At 41.4% G+C, this 21,876-nt stretch overlaps 1 protein-coding gene across 3 annotated transcripts in view; it reads right to left on the reverse strand.

The window, feature by feature from the left end:
• Positions 1 to 17,712, reverse strand: part of pof1b (POF1B actin binding protein) — a 28,856-nt gene extending 11,144 nt beyond the window's left edge. For all 3 annotated transcript variants that reach the window (XM_072662300.1, XM_072662299.1, XM_072662301.1), the window contains exons 1-3: positions 17,074 to 17,712; positions 15,393 to 15,464; positions 1,263 to 1,465 (exon numbers count right to left, since the gene is read on the reverse strand). In XM_072662300.1, coding sequence (XP_072518401.1) covers positions 1,263 to 1,465; positions 15,393 to 15,464; positions 17,074 to 17,601 — 803 coding nt within the window. In that variant the 5' untranslated portion in view covers positions 17,602 to 17,712. The remainder of the gene's footprint in view (positions 1 to 1,262; positions 1,466 to 15,392; positions 15,465 to 17,073) is intronic.
• Positions 17,713 to 21,876: the final 4,164 nt, after the last annotated feature.

Raw genomic sequence — 21,876 nt, forward strand, 5'->3', positions numbered from 1 at the left:
TTACCTCAGGGATTCTGTCATTTAGATCTCAGGGACAGGTTTTATCAGGCGATCTCAAATTTTCAACAATGAGAAAAGATCTAACTAAACTGGCTTGTAACCCTGTTGAATACAGAGGACCGTCCAGCAGGTCTAGGTTTAGAGTCTTATGCCTCTAAGACATAACTCAGGTTGCATTGTTGTTCTTGTTCACAGTAAAAAGCTTGTAATATAAATGGGAATTTAAGGGATGTTATTTTAGCATCTTAAAGTGGTACACTCTTAAACATAAAGGTGCTACAGGTTTTATTTTGGATCAATGCAATGAAAAATGCCATTGTTGGTTCTATAGAAGAAGTGTGTGTGAAGAACCTTTTCAAAGTTTTAAGAAGTAAATGTAAAGGTTATTCACCAATTTCAAGGTTTTCCCACTCATATCTTTTTTTTACAAAAACAGTTCTTCAATAGCATCACTCAAAGAACCCTTTGAAGCACTTTCATTTTTTTTTAAGAGTGTAATAGAGCAGATAATAGGTTAAAAGTTAATCCAAAGCCCTATTGAGTTTGTTTACATGAGGAGGTCGGGTAAGATTTCTGGGATTTCAGTGCAGTCCAAATACACCAGTCAGTCATTTTTACAGACCACACGCTCCTGCATCAGTCGAGATTCCGGTCCCTTTCACCTTCAGTAAAACGAGCCGTAAAAATAAACCAGCTTATATTAATATAAGAGAGAACTGTGAGAATTGACATGTATGTAAATATTCCGGCATATCCTGTGTAAAAGGAGTTTTTTGTGGCTTTTCTTTAGAATGGAGGAGCTTGAGGAGCCATTTGGTTTCGATGTGCATGGCACAGATACTCTGGGTCGTTCCAAGTTTGTGGCAAGGACCAGTAAAATCCAGAAGACGATTTTACTGAGAGAGCTGACTCATCAGAGGTGCAACACTAGATAAGTTAGATAAGTTATTGTGTTGCTATTTTTTTATTAAGTGTTCTTATTGCTTTAAAAGTAGGTTAAAAGATTGTAGAACACTAATTATTTGTTCTGCTCAAACAGCATTTTATAGCTTTGAATACATGTTAATGTTTTTGATGAAGTACCCGAATATGTGTGCTATACTGGCGGTAGAGAAATGAACTCAGTTGTTATTATTTTTACTGCTAAGAAAAATTCAAAGCTTGGGTTTTAATCATTATTATTAGAAAATTAGATTCAAATCCTGTAATATTAGTAATATCAGGCTGACAAATAAGGGTAGGAACTCTAAAGGCGCTCATACCGTCCTCTGATTTTGGCCACATGTTCAGAAATGCAGCTGTGGATGTCGCTGTTCTTGCGGTAGACCTCAGCAAGGAGCTCGCCAAAGAAGCGTGTGTCTAGCTTAGCCAGCGGCTCAGCTTCCACCACTTCAGTCTTCACTTCGCTCTTCAGGTGATTCTTCAAATCCACGTTTACAATCTCTCTGCTCGTCACCACCTCTGGCTAGACAAAGAGAGCAGCAGGAGATGGTTACTCAGCATGGAGCAGTCACTATAGATTCTTACATAAAAAAACAAAAAACAAAAAAGAGGTAAACTTTGAACTTCCGATGAAGTACATAAAAAAGATACTGAGCTAATACATTTCTCATTAGAAAGAATGGGCTTCATAACTGATTTTAGAGGATACATATATTATTGAAGTGACTCAAAACAGCTGGAGGTTCACATTATGTGGCTTTTGTCAATGGATTTAAACAAGTTTCTACAACTTATGTTTCTGAGTTACATTCAGGGTCAAAACATACAGGTCATATTTTTGTGATTGACGGTGCACACTGAATTGACCAGCAATTTAACCCAATTTACCCCATCCCGAGTTCATGTGAACTCCCCCTATCACTAGCAATACTCCCAACACTAGGAGGGTCTCCTCTGACACACGTGGACAGCTCTGGTACAGATGCCTGTGCTGACCATCATTACACTAAAAAAAGGAGCCTAGAGAGTAAGGCCAGAGTAAGGCCAATTGTGCTCCCTCCGACTCCGGCAAGCAGCATGGCCTGGGATTTGAACCAGCGACCCTCAGATCAGAGTTGCAGTGCCTTAGTCAGCTGGCCCACCCCAAGCCCCAGTTCACACTATCGTACATAAGTGAAATTTTTGGGTGGTGTGGCCACATTTCCAAGGACTAAAAGAATTATTATTATTATTATCATCCTCAGAATTATTATTTTTTTAATTAAACTCATTCTGCTCCAGAAAAGGCCCAATATCACCATGATTTGCATGTCCATGATGAGGGTATGCACAATTCTAACCACAACCGAATGTGATGCACTTGTAGATAACAGTGCGTCAGAAACAACAAATCCATTCCAATCCAAAGACGTTTCTCAAAGCCTCAACATGGCTAGCATGATGCTAATTGGTAGGATATAGACTTCTATTACTTGTTAGCTACATACCTTTAAAACGTCTTGGCTGATCAATTACATTTTTACCAATATTTCCGTTTAGGAGTGCTAGATTATGAATGCTGTAATGTTTGTAATGTGGGAGTTCACAAATCTAACTAACTCTGAGAGACGATTTGAGCAGAGGGAGACAGTACAGCGGTAGGGCAGTTCAATATTGACTGACCAAACACAAGGACAGCCAAGAAAAAACCCACAGACGACACAAAGTCTTGGATTATGTAACAGCACACAATGCTACCATTTCAAGCTACAGGCCTTACAGACCACAGAATGCATCTGTGTCCATGTTAAACCCACAGGGGGACAGGCATCACAACCCTCCCTGTTCCAACAAAACACTGCAGTTTGTCTTTGCAGCCCTTTTTAATGGCACCACTCGTAACCACGCTTTCCTTGAACCGGAAATCATGGAACATGAAAAAAAAGATTGGATGATTAACTATTACTGTTTGAACATTAACTCTAAAGAATGTTGTTAACTAAAGTACAGCACAGAGTAACTAATGCCCTCAGCCAAGCAGCCCAAAATGTTGCCATTACTAGCCATCCATCTGACATTACTAAAAGCACCGGTAGTGCTAGCATGCTCTAGCTGTCACCGTGTGGATTGATTAATGTGACTGCGGGCTGGAGTCGCACGCAAACCTAAAAGTTACAGTTCTTTCGGCTTAGTTTCACACTGGCAAAAACAGGGGCGCGGCAAAGCAGTCAGACTGGATTGTGTGGAGTCGTAACAGCAGCAGCAGCAGCAGCAGCAGCAGGTTCACACAGGGTCTGAGCTCAGCAAGGTGCACTGAGAGACCTGACTCCAGAGCACTTCTTTTGCTAGTGGCGACTTGTTTAAGGGTTGCTGCACCTTTTCTCTATGTGATTAGGAGGATAACCCAATTACTTACAGTTACTCATCAAGGCCACAATACAAAGCTTGTATATCCATTTCAAACACTGCAGTGCAGGTCTGTCGGATATAATGCTTTAATGGTCTAGTCCACCAGCCGTTAAAAGCTCCAAGAGGATAGAGACTCTCGAGGCAAGATGATGAATGAAATGCAGGGAATGCCGGCACGTGTGGAGCAAAAGAGACATTCTTTCAAAGAAGGTGACAGTTGGGTCGGCAACTCGTTTGATGAGATGCATAAAGTACAACAAATGTTAAGCATGTTTAGCAAGGTGTTCTTGCTAACATGACACAGGAGAAAATCCATCTGCTTCTTCCTAGTCAGGATCACAGTGCGTCCGGAGCCCACCCAGAACCATTGGTCAGTAGACTGGAATACTCCCAGGACAGTGCGCCAGTCCATCGCAGGGTACTGCACACAACCATTCACTCACACACACACCTAGGGCACAATGTTGCACATCCAAGTCACCTAATGTGTATTTTTTGGGAGGCGGGAGGAAACCCTCATGGACACTTAGGAAAACACCCCAAACATCTAAAAAAACAGAGACTGTAGCAAGGATTGAACCCACAACCCCAGAACTCTGAACTAATTTTTTAATCAGTACATGGCCATTTTCGCCATTTATTATTTTCAGGATTATCAGTGTGTCCATGTTTACATAATATGCGTTAATTCAAAATAAAATTTAAAAAAAATTAAAGAAAAAGATGTGTGCGGTCCTCTGTTTGACTTACCACCCAGTCACACTAACACTAACTGTTTTGTCTATAAACAACGTACTGTCGCATTAAATGACAACAGAAAGAGAACATGACATCACCTGAGCCTTTGGAGCCGGCAGGAACAGTGGACTGTTGCTTGTTCATGTTAGACGAGGTCCGTTAAACTCAAATCAACCACCCAGTCATGCAAAATAGATAAGAAAACATCTCTTCCATGCTGTGGATTTTTTTTAGTGGTTTTGAAACTGCAGTGATGCCCGGCTTGTAAAAATGATGTCAATTTGTTTTTGCAAATTGTACTGCAAAGTTAAGAGAATCCCATAGCTATAGCTGGATGCAGTTTTGACTTATGAAAGGCTTTAATGGTTCATGGTAAAATAAGTGAGTTAAGTGGGCTATTAGCATGAAGAAACCCAGCTGTCAGAGACGGACAGAGTGTTTAAGTGGGGGCTGAAGCTTCCATCATAAGAAGGGCCAAAAAGTTAGAGGAAGCCCGCTCTCTCTAAGTAGGTTATCAAAGCACATGGCTTAATTTGAAAGCTTATCTGTTGTAATCTGTTATGAACTTTCATTTGCAACAATGCTGTGCTCTATTGAAGCGGCAGGGTATTGGGTGGCCAGGAAACAGTGGGGGGATTGTTCGTCCAAATGTCACTTTCTAAAACATAAAACTGTCAATGCTCACCACTCAGGAAATCCAGTAAAATCAGCCAAGCTAAACAGCATTTACATATGTGCTGAATTTTTATTTATTTTTTTAATTCAGTGTCGGCCTACGCTCGAGTGTGTTTTGCGGGTATCCTTCAGAATGGGTGTGTCAGAAGAACATTCCTGGCATTCTGCAGAAGGAGGGAAAGTACTGACAGCAAGTGATGTGGATTTATTCCTGATCACCCTGTCCCTAAACCGGTTTGTCACAACAAGAGTCAGAGCTCAGATGTCAACACAAGTCTACAGAAGTGTAGTTCTTGGAGTTTTTTTTTTTTAACTCCAAGGAGTTCTTTTTTTCCAAGGTATGTCCAAGGTATTCGGTGGGCAGGTACGAGATGAAAGGACAAATACAGATGGGCCAGAGAGTGAGAGTGACAGATTGCATGAACTACTTAGTCAAAAGATAACGACAGCAGGGTCCCGCCCTCCACCTCAGAAGATAAAATCATAGCGTTTGACAACATGCACTTTGGACACTTGCTCCACCTTCTTCGAATCACGATACTGTACACTGTAAACTGCACATGTGCAAGCCTGTGCAATATGCATCCAGGACTTTCAAAAAGTGCGTATGTGCACGGCTCCCCACACACTTCCTTTTTATTGCAAGATACAGCTTGTGCTCAGTGGTTTGGGTGAAGTCATGCTCAACATACCTAAAATGTCTCCCTATAATAATTATCCCCTCCCCTACCACACTGTACATGCAAATTCTGCTCAGTGCAACTTCGGCTGACAACAACAGTTCACATTCTACAAGTACAACTATATGCAAATGACCTCGGCAGCAAATTATTATTATTATTATTTTTAAATCTGCTCAGTTGCTTAAACAAAAACATAAAGATAAAAAAAAACTATTGTGGCATGTGCAAAAACTAAAGTAATAGCTTAAAAACTTAATGTGTAGGAAAGGGGAAAAAGCAGCATCTGCTGAAAACACACTATTTTCGACTCTTACATATGGAAATAAATTTGGGGTTGTGTGGCAGCCAGTGGCTCAGGACACATTGTACAGGTTAATGGCAGAAGCAAATGTCTCACTGTCAGTCAAGAAACTGCAAATAAAAGGACTGATCCAGAAGACATCTTAAAATTTACCATAAATGTGCATCCCTCAGTCCAACCTACCAGTAGTGCTGGGTAATATGACCTCAAATCAACATCAGACCTCAGTTGGCTCGATGTTTGAGTTATAATAAAACATTGGGTAATAAAAAAAATCTAAATAATTGTCATAGACAAGATTACAATGATTAGAGTTCTGATTGTCGGTTTTGATTAATTTCATTGCCCATTAATTTCCATTAATTGCCCAGCCCCCCCTAAACCTAATACACTATGCTTTAAATAACATCATAAAAAAGGAAATTACATCATTTGAGCAGCCAGGAACATTGTTTATTTGATGCTTTTTCATGCTAGTCAGGGTCCGTCAAGCTCGAACAAACCAGCTAGTCATGAAAAATCGACCAGGAAAACATCTCAAAACTGATTGCTGAATTAGAAGCATTCAATAAGAAGGAGTGGGTAAGAACGGAAAGACTTCTACCTGGCTACAAGAGTGTTTGCAAGCTGTGTCATCTGCAAAAGCAAGTGTTACTAAACACTGACATAGGATGTAGAGTGTTGCACAAACTGTTGCACAGGCCACAAGCACTATTTTATGCTCTGCATTATGTTAAGTTTATTGAATATAATTTGAATGAACATCTGAAGACAAACGCAGAAGTTGAGGATTTACTTCTTTAAAACAAAAAAACAAACAAAAAAACTGTGCCACTATTAGATTACAGTCATCATCCCCATTGCAATAGTCACAATAGCCACATCACAGGACATGCAATGTCAGGTGCAATGTCAAATTAAATCAAACACATTACGCTACAATTATTTTGCTGATGTTGATGCTGTCTCATTTTCCATGACATTTCTACTTATATCTGCAAATATGTATCAGAAAAAATATTGCAATGTCAGTTTTTTGCAGCTCTAAATATAAGCTTCAGGATTCTATTGTAAGCTTTTTGCCTGAACTTTTCCTTCTGTTTCCTTTACTTCACAAAGAGTCAGAGAGAATGTTTAACACAGTAATCCAATTTTGCCTACGTTGTCCGAGACCATAAGGATTTCCCTAAGGATTGCTCTGAGCGTTAATTAGAAGGTAGATACAGACTTGCTAAAAATCAAAGAATCAAGAGTCGTTTGGGAGCTGAAAGAGTCGGGCCAGTACAGTGAGCCGAGACGATTGATCTGACTCAGTGAAAAGTGACGGAATGCCTTGATCGCTAGCTGTGTGAGTGAGCAGACGCTTTCCACTGCATTCCCTGTTAAAGAGCCCTGACTTTGTGATCTTCACAGCAGGCCTATAAACTCTACTAAAACACATCTCTTTTAGCTTTAGGTTCTCAATGTAATTAAACTAAATGTTCTATTCGGGGGATTTTTCTTTTTAATTGTAGCATCTGACTTTTCCCATGGAACTGCTTAAAGAAAAAACTCTACGTTTTAACTCACACATAATAAAGTGGTGGGTTACAATTTGTTCATCCACTAGTGCTCCTAAATAAGTATTCTGCTTAAACGTAGGAGAAACGGCAAGAGTTTGCACTGCAGAACCCAGGGCTACCGAATAATATCCTCAGAGTCTGCCTCACATGCTAGGAGTTAAAGCACTTTAAGCAGTGTGTAAGCTGTTTTATATGCAAACTTACTTTATTTTATCCATTCCATTTTCTGCTTCATCTGCTGCTGTCCTGCAAAAACCTTTTTCCCCTTTTAGACATAATTGACCAATAGAAACACAGAAACAGAACAAATACGCTTTCCTCTTCCTGTAAAGTCGTAATTTTTTTTTTGAGATAAGAGGTTTAGTGTGACAGAGACAACATTACACAACATCATCTATAATTAACTGAATCTTGAAACAGGTTAATTTCATTCACAAATAGAAAATCAATACAGTAAACTGGCTAAATGTAATTCTTCAAGCTACAACAGTCTCTCAGCACACCTAGCCCTTAACTCTAACCTAACCCTACTACTAAATAGTAGGAGAAATGGACCTCTTAACAAAGCTAGATATTTTAGGAATGTCTTAAAAAGACTTCACACTCAATAGCCCAACCTCTATTTTATAAGGCATGTTTTTCAGAACCTTATTAGGCCTAATTTGATTCCAGACTGGGTGTTTCTAAGGGATGTAGGCAAGAATGTAATAATCCTACCGTGCAGGAACTGGGCCACGGTACAGAAAGTACAGCTAAGTGCATTACTCATCTCCCCTTCAATCCAATTTCAACTATTTCAACTCGGTCCAGTTCAAGACTGTCTGGAATGCTATTCTGTAACTGGGCAGTGTCTCTTTTGGGAGCACAAGGCTTCTCTGTGTCAGTAGAATAGGGAGAAATAGGTCAGTGTGTGAGGCCAAGGTTTCTCTGTTACAGGGTAAGAATAGAGGGCCATTACTGTGGCCGACCATGAATGGAGGCAAAGAGCAAGAGGCAGGGAGCTTGTTTTTCAAACCGAGGCTGAGCAAGGCCTCGTGATGCTAGAGCAGAGGTAAACAGAACCAGTGTGGAGAATCCACTTTCTGAACATGATTGGATATTACTCTTAAAAGAGAGGAAAGGAACTGGAATGTACTTTAAAACTGCGGAAGAGAGAAACACTAAAAGCTGACTGACTAGATTGGATTGGTTTTACACATGATACTTCTCTGAGTGCTGGGATTTATAATAGAACAGTGTGAGTAAAACAGTTTCACAATGTGACTTGAACTCATGCAATATTCCTATTGGCTGCTGTTATGATGAGAAATGCTCAAGGGTCCCAGATGTGATCAGAAGATCGCTGGTTTGTAGCCCGATCATCGGCAGCCGGGCCTCGAGAGAGCTCAATTGGCATTGCTCTCTCTAGGGTGGGAAGATGGCGCTCTCCACCACATAACTGTAGTGCAGCACTGGCCATCATTGGCGTCTGTTAGGTATGTGGCGCTTTCCTCCAGGCGCATTGGATGCCTGGTGACGTAGCATCGGTGGCAGGTCGAAAAAGGACGCACATGACCCCCAGATTAATGTTCATTTTAACAGTAATAAGTCCTTCAGACTGGACGCAGCGCTGCAGTGAAAACACAGACTGAGCAGCTGTCGGTCACAGTGTGTGGATAAAACCAGTACTGTACGGTCTGTAAACACTGAGCCACAAGATCCATAAGGCAACACCCTGACCACAGATGCATCTGCAGAGACACACTGTGGTGTGTGAGTGGAGAGCAGAGTTGTATTAATGTGAGGCATGGAGTCTCATAGGGACATGGGCTGAGTGTAAAAAGGAGAAATCTACAGGTAAATTAAACTCAGAATAACAGACTCACCTGAAACAGAGCTTTAGAGAGAGAGGCAGTCACTTCACTCGAAATGCTACATCACACACAGATGGCGTCAAAATAAAAGTCAGTAATACAAACAAATAAACACAGTCTGTTCATTTGTATCAGTCTCAATAAGTTTTGACATGCTGTGTCAAAATAAGTCCCAAATACAAATGAACAGACTGCCATAATAATAATAATAAAAATCGGAATAAAAGCCACAAATACAAATGTACAGGCTGTGTCAAAAAGTCTTCAACATAAAACAACAGACCATGTCAAAATAAAAGCCACTAATACAAACAGATGGCACCAAAATAAAAGCTACTAATGCAAGCAAATAAACATATATATGTCAAAATAAGTCATTTTACAGACTCTGTCAAAATAAAAGTCTCTAATACAAACACGCCCACATGCAAACCGAAAGCTAAAATTACTGCCTCACATTTGTCTCCCTTTTCTCTCTCTGAACCAGAAAAATCGTCTGACTAAAAATAAACATGGTCTGATTCAGTGAATTGTGTGATCCATTACACCCCTAACTATCCACTATATAAAAACCACAAAGATGCTGATACGGAGTCACAGTGCATTGGACTGACTAGTTTCTTTCTACACTAAACTAATATAACTAACATATACCTTTTAAGAAATGCTACTACGAAGCTGGAACACGCACAGTACCTCCACACTAATGCTTACGAATGCAAAAGGAAGAGCCTCGGGCTGAACACTAGAACTAGGCCTCTACTCTGGTTATTTTACGAGGGAAGACTCTTTCTTCACTACGCTTATATACGTGCTGATGTGTCAGCCACATGTGCAGCGGTTAACACACCACCTGGACACCTCTCTGACCAGTTCTCGTCCTAATTGTTTCTAGTCACGATATACCTGAGGACAGCTACAGACATGCCTCACTCCAACCCGGCCATGTGATACAGCAAACCACTGGGATTTAAGCAACAGCCTCATAAAAGGCTATAGCAGGAAAACTCTACAAATTAGCCCCAAATTGCATGGTCTTGTTAAATTCACATCTCACTCTGTCCCACACCCTGACCTTTGAGAATTTGCTGGAATCAAACAGCTGCGGTGATCTCTCACTAAGATTCACAGTACTCTACTGTTTGTGCAATGTCCAATTTCAGATTCAGGACAAGCCAGAGAGGCCACTCATCAGCCAGTGTGTGTGTGTGAGGAATGTGACGTGAATGTGTTTGCACTGGTGCTCCGCATGCCCTCCTGCGGTGTAAAGAAGAGCTGGGTCATGTGTTTGCTGTTTCATCTGCAGGTGGGTAACCGAAAACCCTCCTGTGCTCCTATTCATGTGTGATTCACTTGATCTGCACCTGCAATTCATCTGTTAAATACTTAAACTGGTACAACCACTGAATATCTGAACAATTTACTGTCTCTGTACCACTCTCTCAAAAGCGGAAAGCACATAGAAATCCTATACTTTTGTTTACATAGCTTACAAAGTTATGGTTTGAATTTAAAATAAATGGGAAAGATCCGAACGCAGACTGAAAAGCAAGTAATTCAAATGCCAGGGAAACTCAATAAGTTACTTTTAGTTACGTACTTAATCCTTTAATTATTAAAATTATACTGAAATAGTTTGGCATAATGACAGACACAACTCTAGACGTCCACTGTTTAAGAAAACATTGGTTAATTCTTATTAGCATTAATGTATCTGCCTTGAATTGTCCACCCTCATCAGCTGTTGTTGAAACTGAGACACCATGTTTGTAAGCAGGAACATCAGAGGGAATAATGTTCCTCTGTGCCCTGCACATAAAATGGCCTCTCCCTGACTTTACATTATAATTAAGGGCTTCTACTACAGCACTAATGACTTAAGCATCAGATCATGAACACCTGATTACTGCTTAGCAGCTTCTGTTCACACAACTAAATAACCACTACTGTTCCAAAACATGTAATTACAAGTATATGCTCAACAACCTCATTATGAATGACCAGAAACTGCCAAAAATATATATATTAAAATAAAATTTAAATAAGTATGTAAGAATTAATAACATTTTAAAAAATAAAAGACAAGTAATATAAAAAACACAAAAAGTAATGAAAGCAGAAATAAAATATGAATTCATTTAATTCAGTATGAATATATATATATATATATATAGATATATATATATATATATATATATATATATATATATATATATATATATATATATATATATATATATATAGATAGACAATTATTTCTGGTCCATATCTTTTGTCATTTTATCCACTTACAGTTACACTTACATTTTTTTTGTCTCATAATTATTTCTTTGTTTTTGACAATCATTTATTTATTTCTGAATTTTTTGTAATTATTGTTCATTTTGGCAGATCTGTATTTTATATACTCTAATATATACTATCATAAGTACTCAGTAATATGTAGTTACAGTTATTTAACTTGCACTATAATTTAATACTAGTATGAATTACCTCCAAGTTATACTAGGTGTAGTTACTCATGTGCAGCATTCATAATAGGGTAATTTCCACTATTTTAGCACAAAAGTGATCCCATTCAATCGTGCAGCATAACTGTACAGCATTTAAAACCTGACTATGTATACTTCACATGACCATCCACAAATTGACCCCTTTCACACGTGCTCACTTCATGTGGGTAGTATCTGGAAAATGCTGATACTCAAAATGACGCGAAGTGACCAGGTGTAAACAGGGTCCCTGTTATCTCAATATGCTTGTTTTAGCGTACCTCAGGATTTTGGCCCCGGGATGATTATCGTAAGTAAATTGCAGTGCAGCTAATGGCTTCTTTGAAGACTGGTTAGCCCGTTCACCAAAGTTCAAACAATGAACAATGTACATGACAGTCTGTCAACACTTCATTAGAAAAGTACATGTCCTTAGTCATCTGAAACAAAGGGTACTGATAAACATAGTGTCCTCTGAAGGTCTAAGATCTGTTCTCTGCATACATGTGCCAAGTTCCAATCTACTTCTCCATTACATTCATAAACACTATACGGACTAAAGTATTGGGACAACTACACATTACACCTAGAGGAGCTTTTATGAGCTTTCTAGATCCATAGGCAGTACTATGAAGTTGATCGCCCTTTGCAGCTCTAACTGCATGTCTAGGAGCTTGATGTGATCCATCTGTAGCAATGGGACTAAAAAAAACACTTGAAATTAGTGATAAAGTGGTGTGTCCCAATACTTTTGTCCATATATTGTATTTCACTTTAACAGTGTTCAAACTTTTAGCAGTGCTTTAACTCTGAAAAGTCAAAAACGAGTTCGTACAGAGTGATTCCAAGCTTATAAAAAAAAAATAATAATAAATAGAAGAGAAGTTTTCTGCCTAAGGATAAGAGTGTCCATGAGATTAACTGAAGCTATCAAGTCTTCAGGCTCAGAGATGTTAAACATGTCTGTGCGTGGCTCTGCTAGCTTCATCTACACGAGGGGCAGCTAAATAGTTATCAGAATGTAAAGTGCTTCCCAAAAGCTGTAGATCACATAGTCACAATTCAGGTTTGTGTCACAGTTATGCTGTGATCTGTCTCTCGTCAGGCGTGCACATACATGCAATATTGAGGGGGTGGCATGAAAAGTACCCAACCAATGTGACCAACATTATCCTGGGTTCCCTTAATCTGTGTCGTTTAATTAAAGAGTATCATTTATAGACAAAAAAATATGTACAGATGTATGGGGAAGTTTGGGCATCTCTGGTCAAATGGCACATTGCGGTTTACACAATATTTTCAGCAAATCCCAACACACCGTTACTCTTTCAGAACATCTGAAGCTTTGGGGTTGCCTCTGCAAAGTTTTGAGCACCCCAAGTGATGCAAAGGCTCCCCCCCAGACATTCATTAGCAAATCAGGCCAGAGGCATGTTACCAATTGTAATGAGGACCAGTCAGTCAAATCAGATTTCCAAGCTTTATAAATTCTGCTGACTCTTTAAACCTTGTACTAACCCTCATCAAACACAGGCTCTTCCAAACAACCGTCTACAGATCTGCAAACAAAAGTAATCAATGCCCACAAGGCAAGGAAGGCAATCAAAAAATCAGCCAAGCGTTTTCAGCGTGTGGTTTCTACGGTAAGGAATGGTATTAAGAAAATGGCAGTTCAGGAGGTCAAGATAAGATCTGGAAGACTCCAGAAAATTCCTGGGGAGAATTGCTCATATACTGGTAAGACAGGCAATTCAAAACCCTCATATGACTGCAGAATCAGCAGGAAGGTTTGGCTGAGTCAAGAGAGCTGTTTGCACAAACACGATCTTTAGGAACCCTTACCTGCGACCTCCTCACCAAACCCAAATGTCTGAAGTATGGTAAAGAACATCAAGATGTTAGCTGCTAGATGAGCTGTGAAAAAACTGCCTTTATGAAAAGGACACCTTGCCCACTAATAGGCATGAGTTGGATCTATCATGTTTTGGCATCAGTGATATTAGCAATATTGCAAAGGGAGGGATGAATAGATTACACAAAATACCAGCAAAGCCTGGATGCATCTGTTAAAAGACTGAAGAGGACTACTTCTACAACAGGCTAAAGTAATTATACCTTAAACTCCACCATGGACTACCTGAAGAGACAAGCTCACAGTCGTCTCACATAAATATGATTAATTAAGGATGACTAAAGGATATGTTGGCACTAGAGGCCTTCTGCATAGCAGAGTGAGACAATGTCTACAAGCTACATGCGCGAAAAGACTTCTAATTGGCTACAAAGGGCGTTTGCAAGCTGTGATTTTTGCCAAGGGAGTGTTACTAAGGCTTGACTCTTTAGGATGTCCCCGGTACACAATTACACAATTATTCGTGTTCTCACTGGAATAGATGATGACAGGTTACCTAAATTGTTGTTCTGGAGAATAACAGAATATTAGACATCTACAGTATGATCCACAGTGATCTAGGTGGGTATGATGGCCCTACCTGCCCCACCATCAAGAGTATTCCGTTTTTTAGTCACGCTGTATTGGAGATGCAGTGGCTGGTTGTGTGTTATTCGGATGAATCACATGCTGGCCTTGTGCTGAAAGGTTGGGGTATTCATTCACAGTACATGTCTCAGGTAGTAGCATTCATACCACACAAAAACCAAATTTCCCAATTTCCACCAACATTAATACCTAAAAAATAAGTCTACAATCCCACATGAACATCAAACAAACTTATTTTGGGGGGATTTTTCCTTTTAATTTGATTAAGACTACTGTTAATTAATTTAACTACTGTGCATATGCTGACTGCATCACACTGTATTGAACTGTATAGTTCATTTTAAACTAGTTGAACATGTAAAATTCTAGTTGAACTGAATAGCTCTGGCTGGATTGTATAGCTGTAGTTGCACTTAATAGCTCTGGTTGGATTGTAAAGCTCTGGTTGAACTGTAAAGCTCGCGTTAAACTGTAAAGCTCGGGTTAAACTGTAAAGCTCGGGTTAAACTGTAAAGCTCTGGTGGGACTGTGTAGCTCTCGTTGGACTGTGTAGCTCTCGTTGGACTGTGTAGCTCTCGTTGGACTGTGTAGCTCTCGTTGGACTGTACAGCTCTGGTGGGACTGTACAGCTCTGGTGGGACTGTACAGCTCTGGTGGGACTGTACAGCTCTGGTGGGACTGTACAGCTCTGGTTAGACTGTATAGTTCTGGCTGGATTGTATAGCTGTAGTTGCACTTAATAGCTCTGGCTGGATTGTATAGCTGTTGTTAATTTGACTTAAGACGTGAACACATCTGTCAATCCATTTGCATTTGATTATTTTTCTGTTTCAGCAGTACTTATTGTTGCCAACGCCAGATCATAAAGGGCGTTTCCACACAATGTCATGTGGGAATGAATAAGTCCATTCCTCCAGTTAGACACACCCGCTACACACCCTGCAGGTAGAGCGTTGTTGCTCAAACCCATAAACCCCCACTGGCACACAGACAAATCAGCTTACACAGCAAGGCTTTCCTAAAAAAATGTGAAATGAAATACACTAGGAACTGTACAACAATGCTCATCAGCTGCATCTTCAGCCATTCGTTTCAAAGAGCAATGCTCTAAAAAATACACACCAGACAGAATGCAGAGACAGGCAACTGCAAATCAATGAGAAAGTGTTAGGTGTGTGTGTGTGTAGCTAAATTAACAACAGTCCATGAAGTCATCTCCAAGTGTGCGTCATTCAGGGTTTATGGCAGAGGTGCTTACCTCTGGTGGCTCAGGACTCTTGGTCGGGCTCGATGTCTGACTGAACACAGATGAAGCTTTCCCATTGCTGATCTAAATGCAAGAGGAAGCAACTTTGTATAACCATGTGACAGGTGACAACAGAGCACACATACAAGAGACTACATAAATCATTCAAATGGCCTGTCAGGCTGCAAATAGCTTTCTAGCACAAACAGGAGGCAGGTAAACAAGCAAGGTAGGTAGGTAGCTTTTAGCAAACTAATCATGTATGGCGGGAAACTGTACATCAGCTTGAACCAATGTTTTAAAAGGAGCAGCTGGCTCTTTACTGACTCCTTACTAAAGTAGCTGCTCAGGCTAAGCTAGAATTTCAAATGTATTACAAACCATTTTTAAGTGTAGACAACCCTGCTAGCTAGCTAAAGCTTAGCTTATTGTCAGTGATAAGGCCATGCAGGTTGGCTTCACATGAATAAGATGTGAGATGCAGATATAAACTGAACAACAGTCACTGTGTTGATGGAATAATTTTATCCATGTAAAATTAGCTGTAAATTAAGCTAATCCAGTAAATTGGTACTGGGATGTTATCATTTTCTTAGCTGGGACCATCACAATTTATATAACAAGTAATTTAACAAGACTTGGATGCAAACTGTATTAAGCTACCATACAAAAAATAGTCAGAGCAGATCTCATGTTGGTCCATAACCAATCTATGATGCTATTAAATATGAAGAAGCTAGCTAACGAACATATCACTGGGGGCTGTAGGGGCCATTCTAAGCACTTCCCTGCACTATTATTTTAATTAAAAAAATATTTAGTCTGGTAAAGACTACAGAAATAGTGTCTGAAAGGTTTTTTTTTTATTTTTATTTTTTTTACTTTTTTTAATAAACCTGTTTCACCTTTCATGAACATCATACTCCCCCCCTCCCCCCTCTCCCCCTCCCCTCATCTCATCAATGTCCCAGCACTTCCCAAAACCCTATGATGCTATAAAATGTGAAGAAGCTAGCCAGCTAACGAACATATCACTGGGGCCTCTAGGGGCCACTCTAAGAGCCCTTAGCACCTCCCAGTGCTAAGACTACAGAAATGGAGCCTGAAAGGCACTATTTCTCCTTTAGTGAACAACTCTTCATACTTTCGCCCTCACCTCATCACTGTCCCAGCTCCCTTTCACAACCCTATGATGCTATACAACTTACAGAGGCTCGCTAACAAACATATCACTGGGGCCTCTAGGGGCCACTCTAAGAGCCCTTAGCCCTATTATTTTAAAGCACAGTCCGGTAAAGACTACAGAAATGGTGTCTGAAAGGCTTTTTTTTTTTTTTTTTTACTTTTTTTAAACCCGTTTCTCCTTTTATGAACAACTCTTCATACTTTCCCCCCTCATCTCATCAATGTCCCAGCACTTCCCAAAACCCTATGATGCTCTAGCATATCAGTGTGGGGGGGCCACTCTAAGAGCCCGTAGCACTTCCTAGCACTATTATTTTAATTAAAAAATATTTAAAGTCCGTTAAAGACTACAGAAATACGTCTGAAAGGCTTTTTATTTTACTTTTTTCATTAATTTATGTTTTCATAAATAACTCTTCATACTCCCCCCTCACCTCATCACTGTCCCAGCACCCCTCAAACTAAAGAGACGTCTATATGAGGAAAATGGGGGAACTCGTAAACTCACCACTTGCTGGTAACCGTCCGTTTCCTCCACGCTGCTCACGCTGAGCCTCTGCACATTTTGGACGTTTTGTAGGTACACCGGGTTCAGCATCTGCTGCCCCTGGTTGACCAGCACGTAGGAATCGGAGGCCCGCTGGACGGGCACCAGGTACCTCACATTGCCCTGCAGCAGGTTCCCGTCCACACCGCCGTTGAAGTACTGGACGGACTGCAGCTGAGCTCCGGGGGCCACGCTGACCGCCCGCAGGGTCGAGGTTCCGCTGAGGTTCAGCTGAGAGGGAGACATTGTGGCCATGGACGGCTCCGAGGCGAGGCTCACGGTCCGCAGGGTCGAGGCTCCGTTAACGTTGAACTGGCCGGGGGAGAGCACAGTGGCCACGGACGGCTCCGAGGCGAGGCTCACGGTCCGCAGGGTCGAGGCTCCGTTAACGTTGAACTGGCCGGGGGAGAGCACAGTGGCCACGGACGGCTCCGAGGCGAGGCTCACGGTCCGGAGGGTCGCCGTGCTGTGCGACGAAGGCAGGGTCATCTTCAGACTAAAGGTCAGTCCGGGTCATATAGTGAATTAGGTGAAGAAAACGAGCGTAAAACGCGGGATAAGCAGGAACCTTCGTGCGACCAGAAGCTAACAACACCGAAACTGACCCTCAGGGGAGGCGCCGAGCTGGTTGTGGGCGGAGTCTGATAGCATACCTTTCTGTTCCCACTGCACGCGAGCTCGCACCTGATACTGTGCGCAGAATCACACTGACAGCACCACAGGCCAATGTCCTAATACCATAGTACTACACTATAGGAATGACTGTGCGCCTGTTGAAGTGTACGGTTTACACATACTGTTCAGCAGACTGTCCTTAACAGCCCTATGTATTTTATATGGGCTGATCTCAGATCAGATCACCTGACCTGTTTGTTTACAACAGTCATGGTGACTCTCCAACACCTGAACAAACCTTGTAGCCATCACCCACCAATCCCAACAGCGTGCTTTAGGCGTAGTAGTAATTCACAAGCATATGGCAGGTGAAACCTATGACCTATGGTCATTTTAAATGTTGTTGATTTTGGTGATCTTCCCCTGTCCTCTTCCTCTATCCTGTAATCGGTGTAGGAGGCCTTCACACCAGTTTAAGCAATAGATAGTTTGCCAGACTGCATTCACTATTGTGCTGTTTACTGCAGCAGTAACTCTCATGTGACTAAAGCATAAAGCTCCTGGAGGTTCGCCATGTTTCTTCCACTAACTCAGAGTGTCTGAACAGATTCACCGTGAGTAAATGAGTCAGTGCACAGCATAACATCAGCTTTACTGAGTGGAAAAGATTCGATGTGGTTTACTCGGTTTATGTTTACCAGCAACAATCCAGAAAAGCAAGCTCACACACATGGGTGTCACTTTTCGGACACCCTACAAGTACTCCTCGCTGCAGAACCTGAAGCCCACAGGGTGGAGTCTGACCCCACCCAGCTCCTCTCCTTTCATGTTTGCACCGGAGCAGAACAGGCTATTTGTGTTTCTGTTAGTCTGGAATGATGTATTTGTAGAGAATATCAGCTGTGCGTAAAGGTTGAAATCAACAAAAATTGAAAGATACGGCTGAGAACTTTATTTAGAAATATTTCTTTTTGTTTATTTAGGTTTTGGTTAAACTGGTTGTATGTTGTATTTTGAATAGTGCTGTCAATCCAATAAAAAGTTTAATCGTGTTAATCCAAACATTATTCAAGGATTATGTGTAGCTAATGTGCCTAATAAACTGTCTAGAGGTTTTGTTTTCTTAAAATATCTCAGTGTAGATTTGAGAACTTCAGCCTCGAACACGAAGAAGCTCGGAGATCAGACTTTTTGAGAGATAAATGGATGATCATTCATTGGGCTGGATTACCCTAAGAGCTAAGAGAGAAGCAGCTGTGTGTGTGTGAGAGAGAGAGATGGGTGAGAATGGGAGTTAGTTATGAGATTGAATCAGCATAATTCATATTTCAGCATAAATGAAGTGTAATCTACCCTCTGAGCTCAACAGTAGCGACGCTGTGTTTACATCACCAAATAAAGCAGCTAATACGTCACTGGGCTGTGTAAAGAGAGTGGCCTACGGGAGGAAGTTGGGGCCAAACTTAGATAAGATGATTAATCTGCAGATTAATTAATCATGTGTTTTAACGCATTAATGTTGACAGCACTCATTTTGAACAGTGTGCAACAGCAGCCTCCTCTACCTTACTCTTTCCACCATTTGAGCTCCCAAAGTTTCAAACTTGCTACTTGCTGACAACACAATCCAACAACCTCATTTTAAACAAAGCCGCAGTCACTTCTTTTTGGACTTCTCAGTTTCACCTGATGAAAATATTAAAAGGTGATCAATGAGAAGTTGCCCAAACCCGGACTGTTGGTGTGTTCACATGCACAAAAGTGGTTTAATCTTAGGCTGCTTTGAGAAGTCAGGCCTTGCAGTTACTCCATCTGTTCACTGTGTGTTCGAGCTACAAGGGAGGGAAACTATGACCCATCCAGGAAAGCCGCTGTTGTGATTGCTTTTTCAGAGCAGCAAAGGTTCATTAATAGACACTTCCTATGACGTAAAATGTTGTCTATACAGCAAGCTCACTAGGTTCTGAGACAGACCCATTGTGTCCATATTAGCGAATGGTATAACCATTAGTATGACTACATTACTGCTATAACTTGACTGTGTGAGCAGCTTATAGATGTTAATTTGACGTTATACACCATCCTGACTATACGTAGAGGTCCCTGATGACCTCCACATTTCAGGAGGTGTTTGTGGTGGTGTTTGGCTTTTTTTGGTCAGAGGATTGGTTGGGAATTCTCGCTCTAGCTAAATGTAGAATTAGTCCAAGATCACAAAGATACTAGTCCTGTAAATAATACAATTTTACAACGTACTGCAAGTTCCGGTAGTGTGTATGTGTGTATGGAGACTGTGTTTTCATTTTGCAGTCTATTGGAAATGCCCAGATGAGGGGTTGAAATATGAATACTGTAAGCTAGCACCTTTAAAATGATAAAACTGACATGATCACCAAAATAGCTACCTTGCGCAAACACAAGGTGGGTGGCTTTGGCTATAATTTGAGTAGCTGATGTCGTAAGTGTTTTAGGATCAGACTTATTAATGCTGGAGCAGGCCTAGTAGGCTTGGCGGGCCAGCCAATAAAAGGCAATTTCGCTTACTCACTAACTGACGGACCGTTCAAGGACTGCAACTTGTTTGCCTAACAAAGACATTTTCGCATACTGACGGCCTGTGGACCACATCGTGCCATAAAGCTAGCAAGTATATGTGCTGTCGAGAGGAGATAGAATCTTAGGTTAGCTGAGGTTGGGTCTTCTTGCTCAAAATACTACTGTAAAGGGAAGTGGTGCGAAGACATACTATGTCATTAATGGGTGCGTCAAAGTCTGTCGGGACAGCAGTTCGACTCAACCTGGCTCCTGCGGCATTAGCAGCATGGTGGCCCAACCTGTGCTTAACCGTTAAAGAGATATTCTCTTCACCTTTCTCCTTCAAAAACAGCCTTGCTTATTGAGTCCAAATTCAGCAGTCCTATGGACTGTTTCCAAGAAGCATCAGACTCGTCTAGACATTAGACTGTGAATTTATGAATTCTATGAATTAATTAATTTATTTAACGTCGTAATTGTGCAGGCATCGCTGCCCAGTAGAACAGTGCACCACCACTCCAGTGTCTGCTAAATCCTCCTGAAGGTTTTTCTGAAGTCTTTACATGTAGCACCTCTTCCTCCATCAAATGTAAATTCTCACGTACCTGCATCCTCCACTTTTCCCTGGACAGCACCTCAACAAGAGTCAGTCAAGAGCCAAGGCAAGGTGTTCGACTGTAGCATCAGGGATGCAGTGGTTTTGCTGAGTAGAGTCAATAAATCAAGCTTACCAGAAAGGTTCAAGGTACAGGATGCATCAACACTGCATCTCAAATCCTAGTCTACGAGGTGCCTTTGTTGACAGTCTAGGCCAGGGGTGGGGAGCGGGTGCCGGAATCCAGTTTTCAAAGTTTACTGGTTTACCTGCTTTAACAGACCTACTAAACCTGCCAATTAACAGAGAGTTGAACCAGGTGTACTGGAGCAGGAAAAGCTGCAGGAAAAACTGCAGGAATGCGATCCCTCCAGGACTAGAATTCCCGTCCCTGATCAAGGCTCTGGAGAGGAGGATCAGCAGCTTCCTCTGTTGATTTGCCACGCAGCATTAGCAGCATCAAATTACAGCTTCCCTTTAGTTAGCCTAATGAGGAAGAAGAAGAAGAAACCACTGAATTACAACAGGAATTTGACCTTCACCTTTAACCCACCCATGCAATATACACACACACACACACAGTAAGCACACGTGCCCATAGTGGTGGGCAGCCATGCTGCAGCACCTGGGGAGAGGTTGAGGGTTGGGTGCTGTCGGATCAGGGGATCCAGCTATCAACCTTCTGGTCAAAAGGCTGTTTCTCTAACCTTTGGGCCACGGTTGCCCATCCGTGAAGAGTGCAGAGTAGTCTGAATGAGAGAGGCAATGCAGTATCGGGACTCCAGAGCAGCAAGGCACCAAGGTGCAAACGAGGAGGAAAGAGAGGGCACTCAAAGTGCTGGAGTTGGCCAAATCAAATCAGGCACAAATCACTGGCTCGAACCGTGGCTTCAAAACACTGCCCAGACAAGGCTCAAAGTAAGGACAGGGGCCATCTCGCCCATGAAGAGAAAGAGCATTCCAGCAGCATGGTTGATGTGAGGCAATAGAGAGTGTGAAGCAATGCTCGGAGCTGGTGA

Source organism: Salminus brasiliensis, chromosome 18 (genome assembly GCF_030463535.1).
Source record: "Salminus brasiliensis chromosome 18, fSalBra1.hap2, whole genome shotgun sequence".
NCBI classification, from domain to species: domain Eukaryota; kingdom Metazoa; phylum Chordata; class Actinopteri; order Characiformes; family Bryconidae; genus Salminus; species Salminus brasiliensis.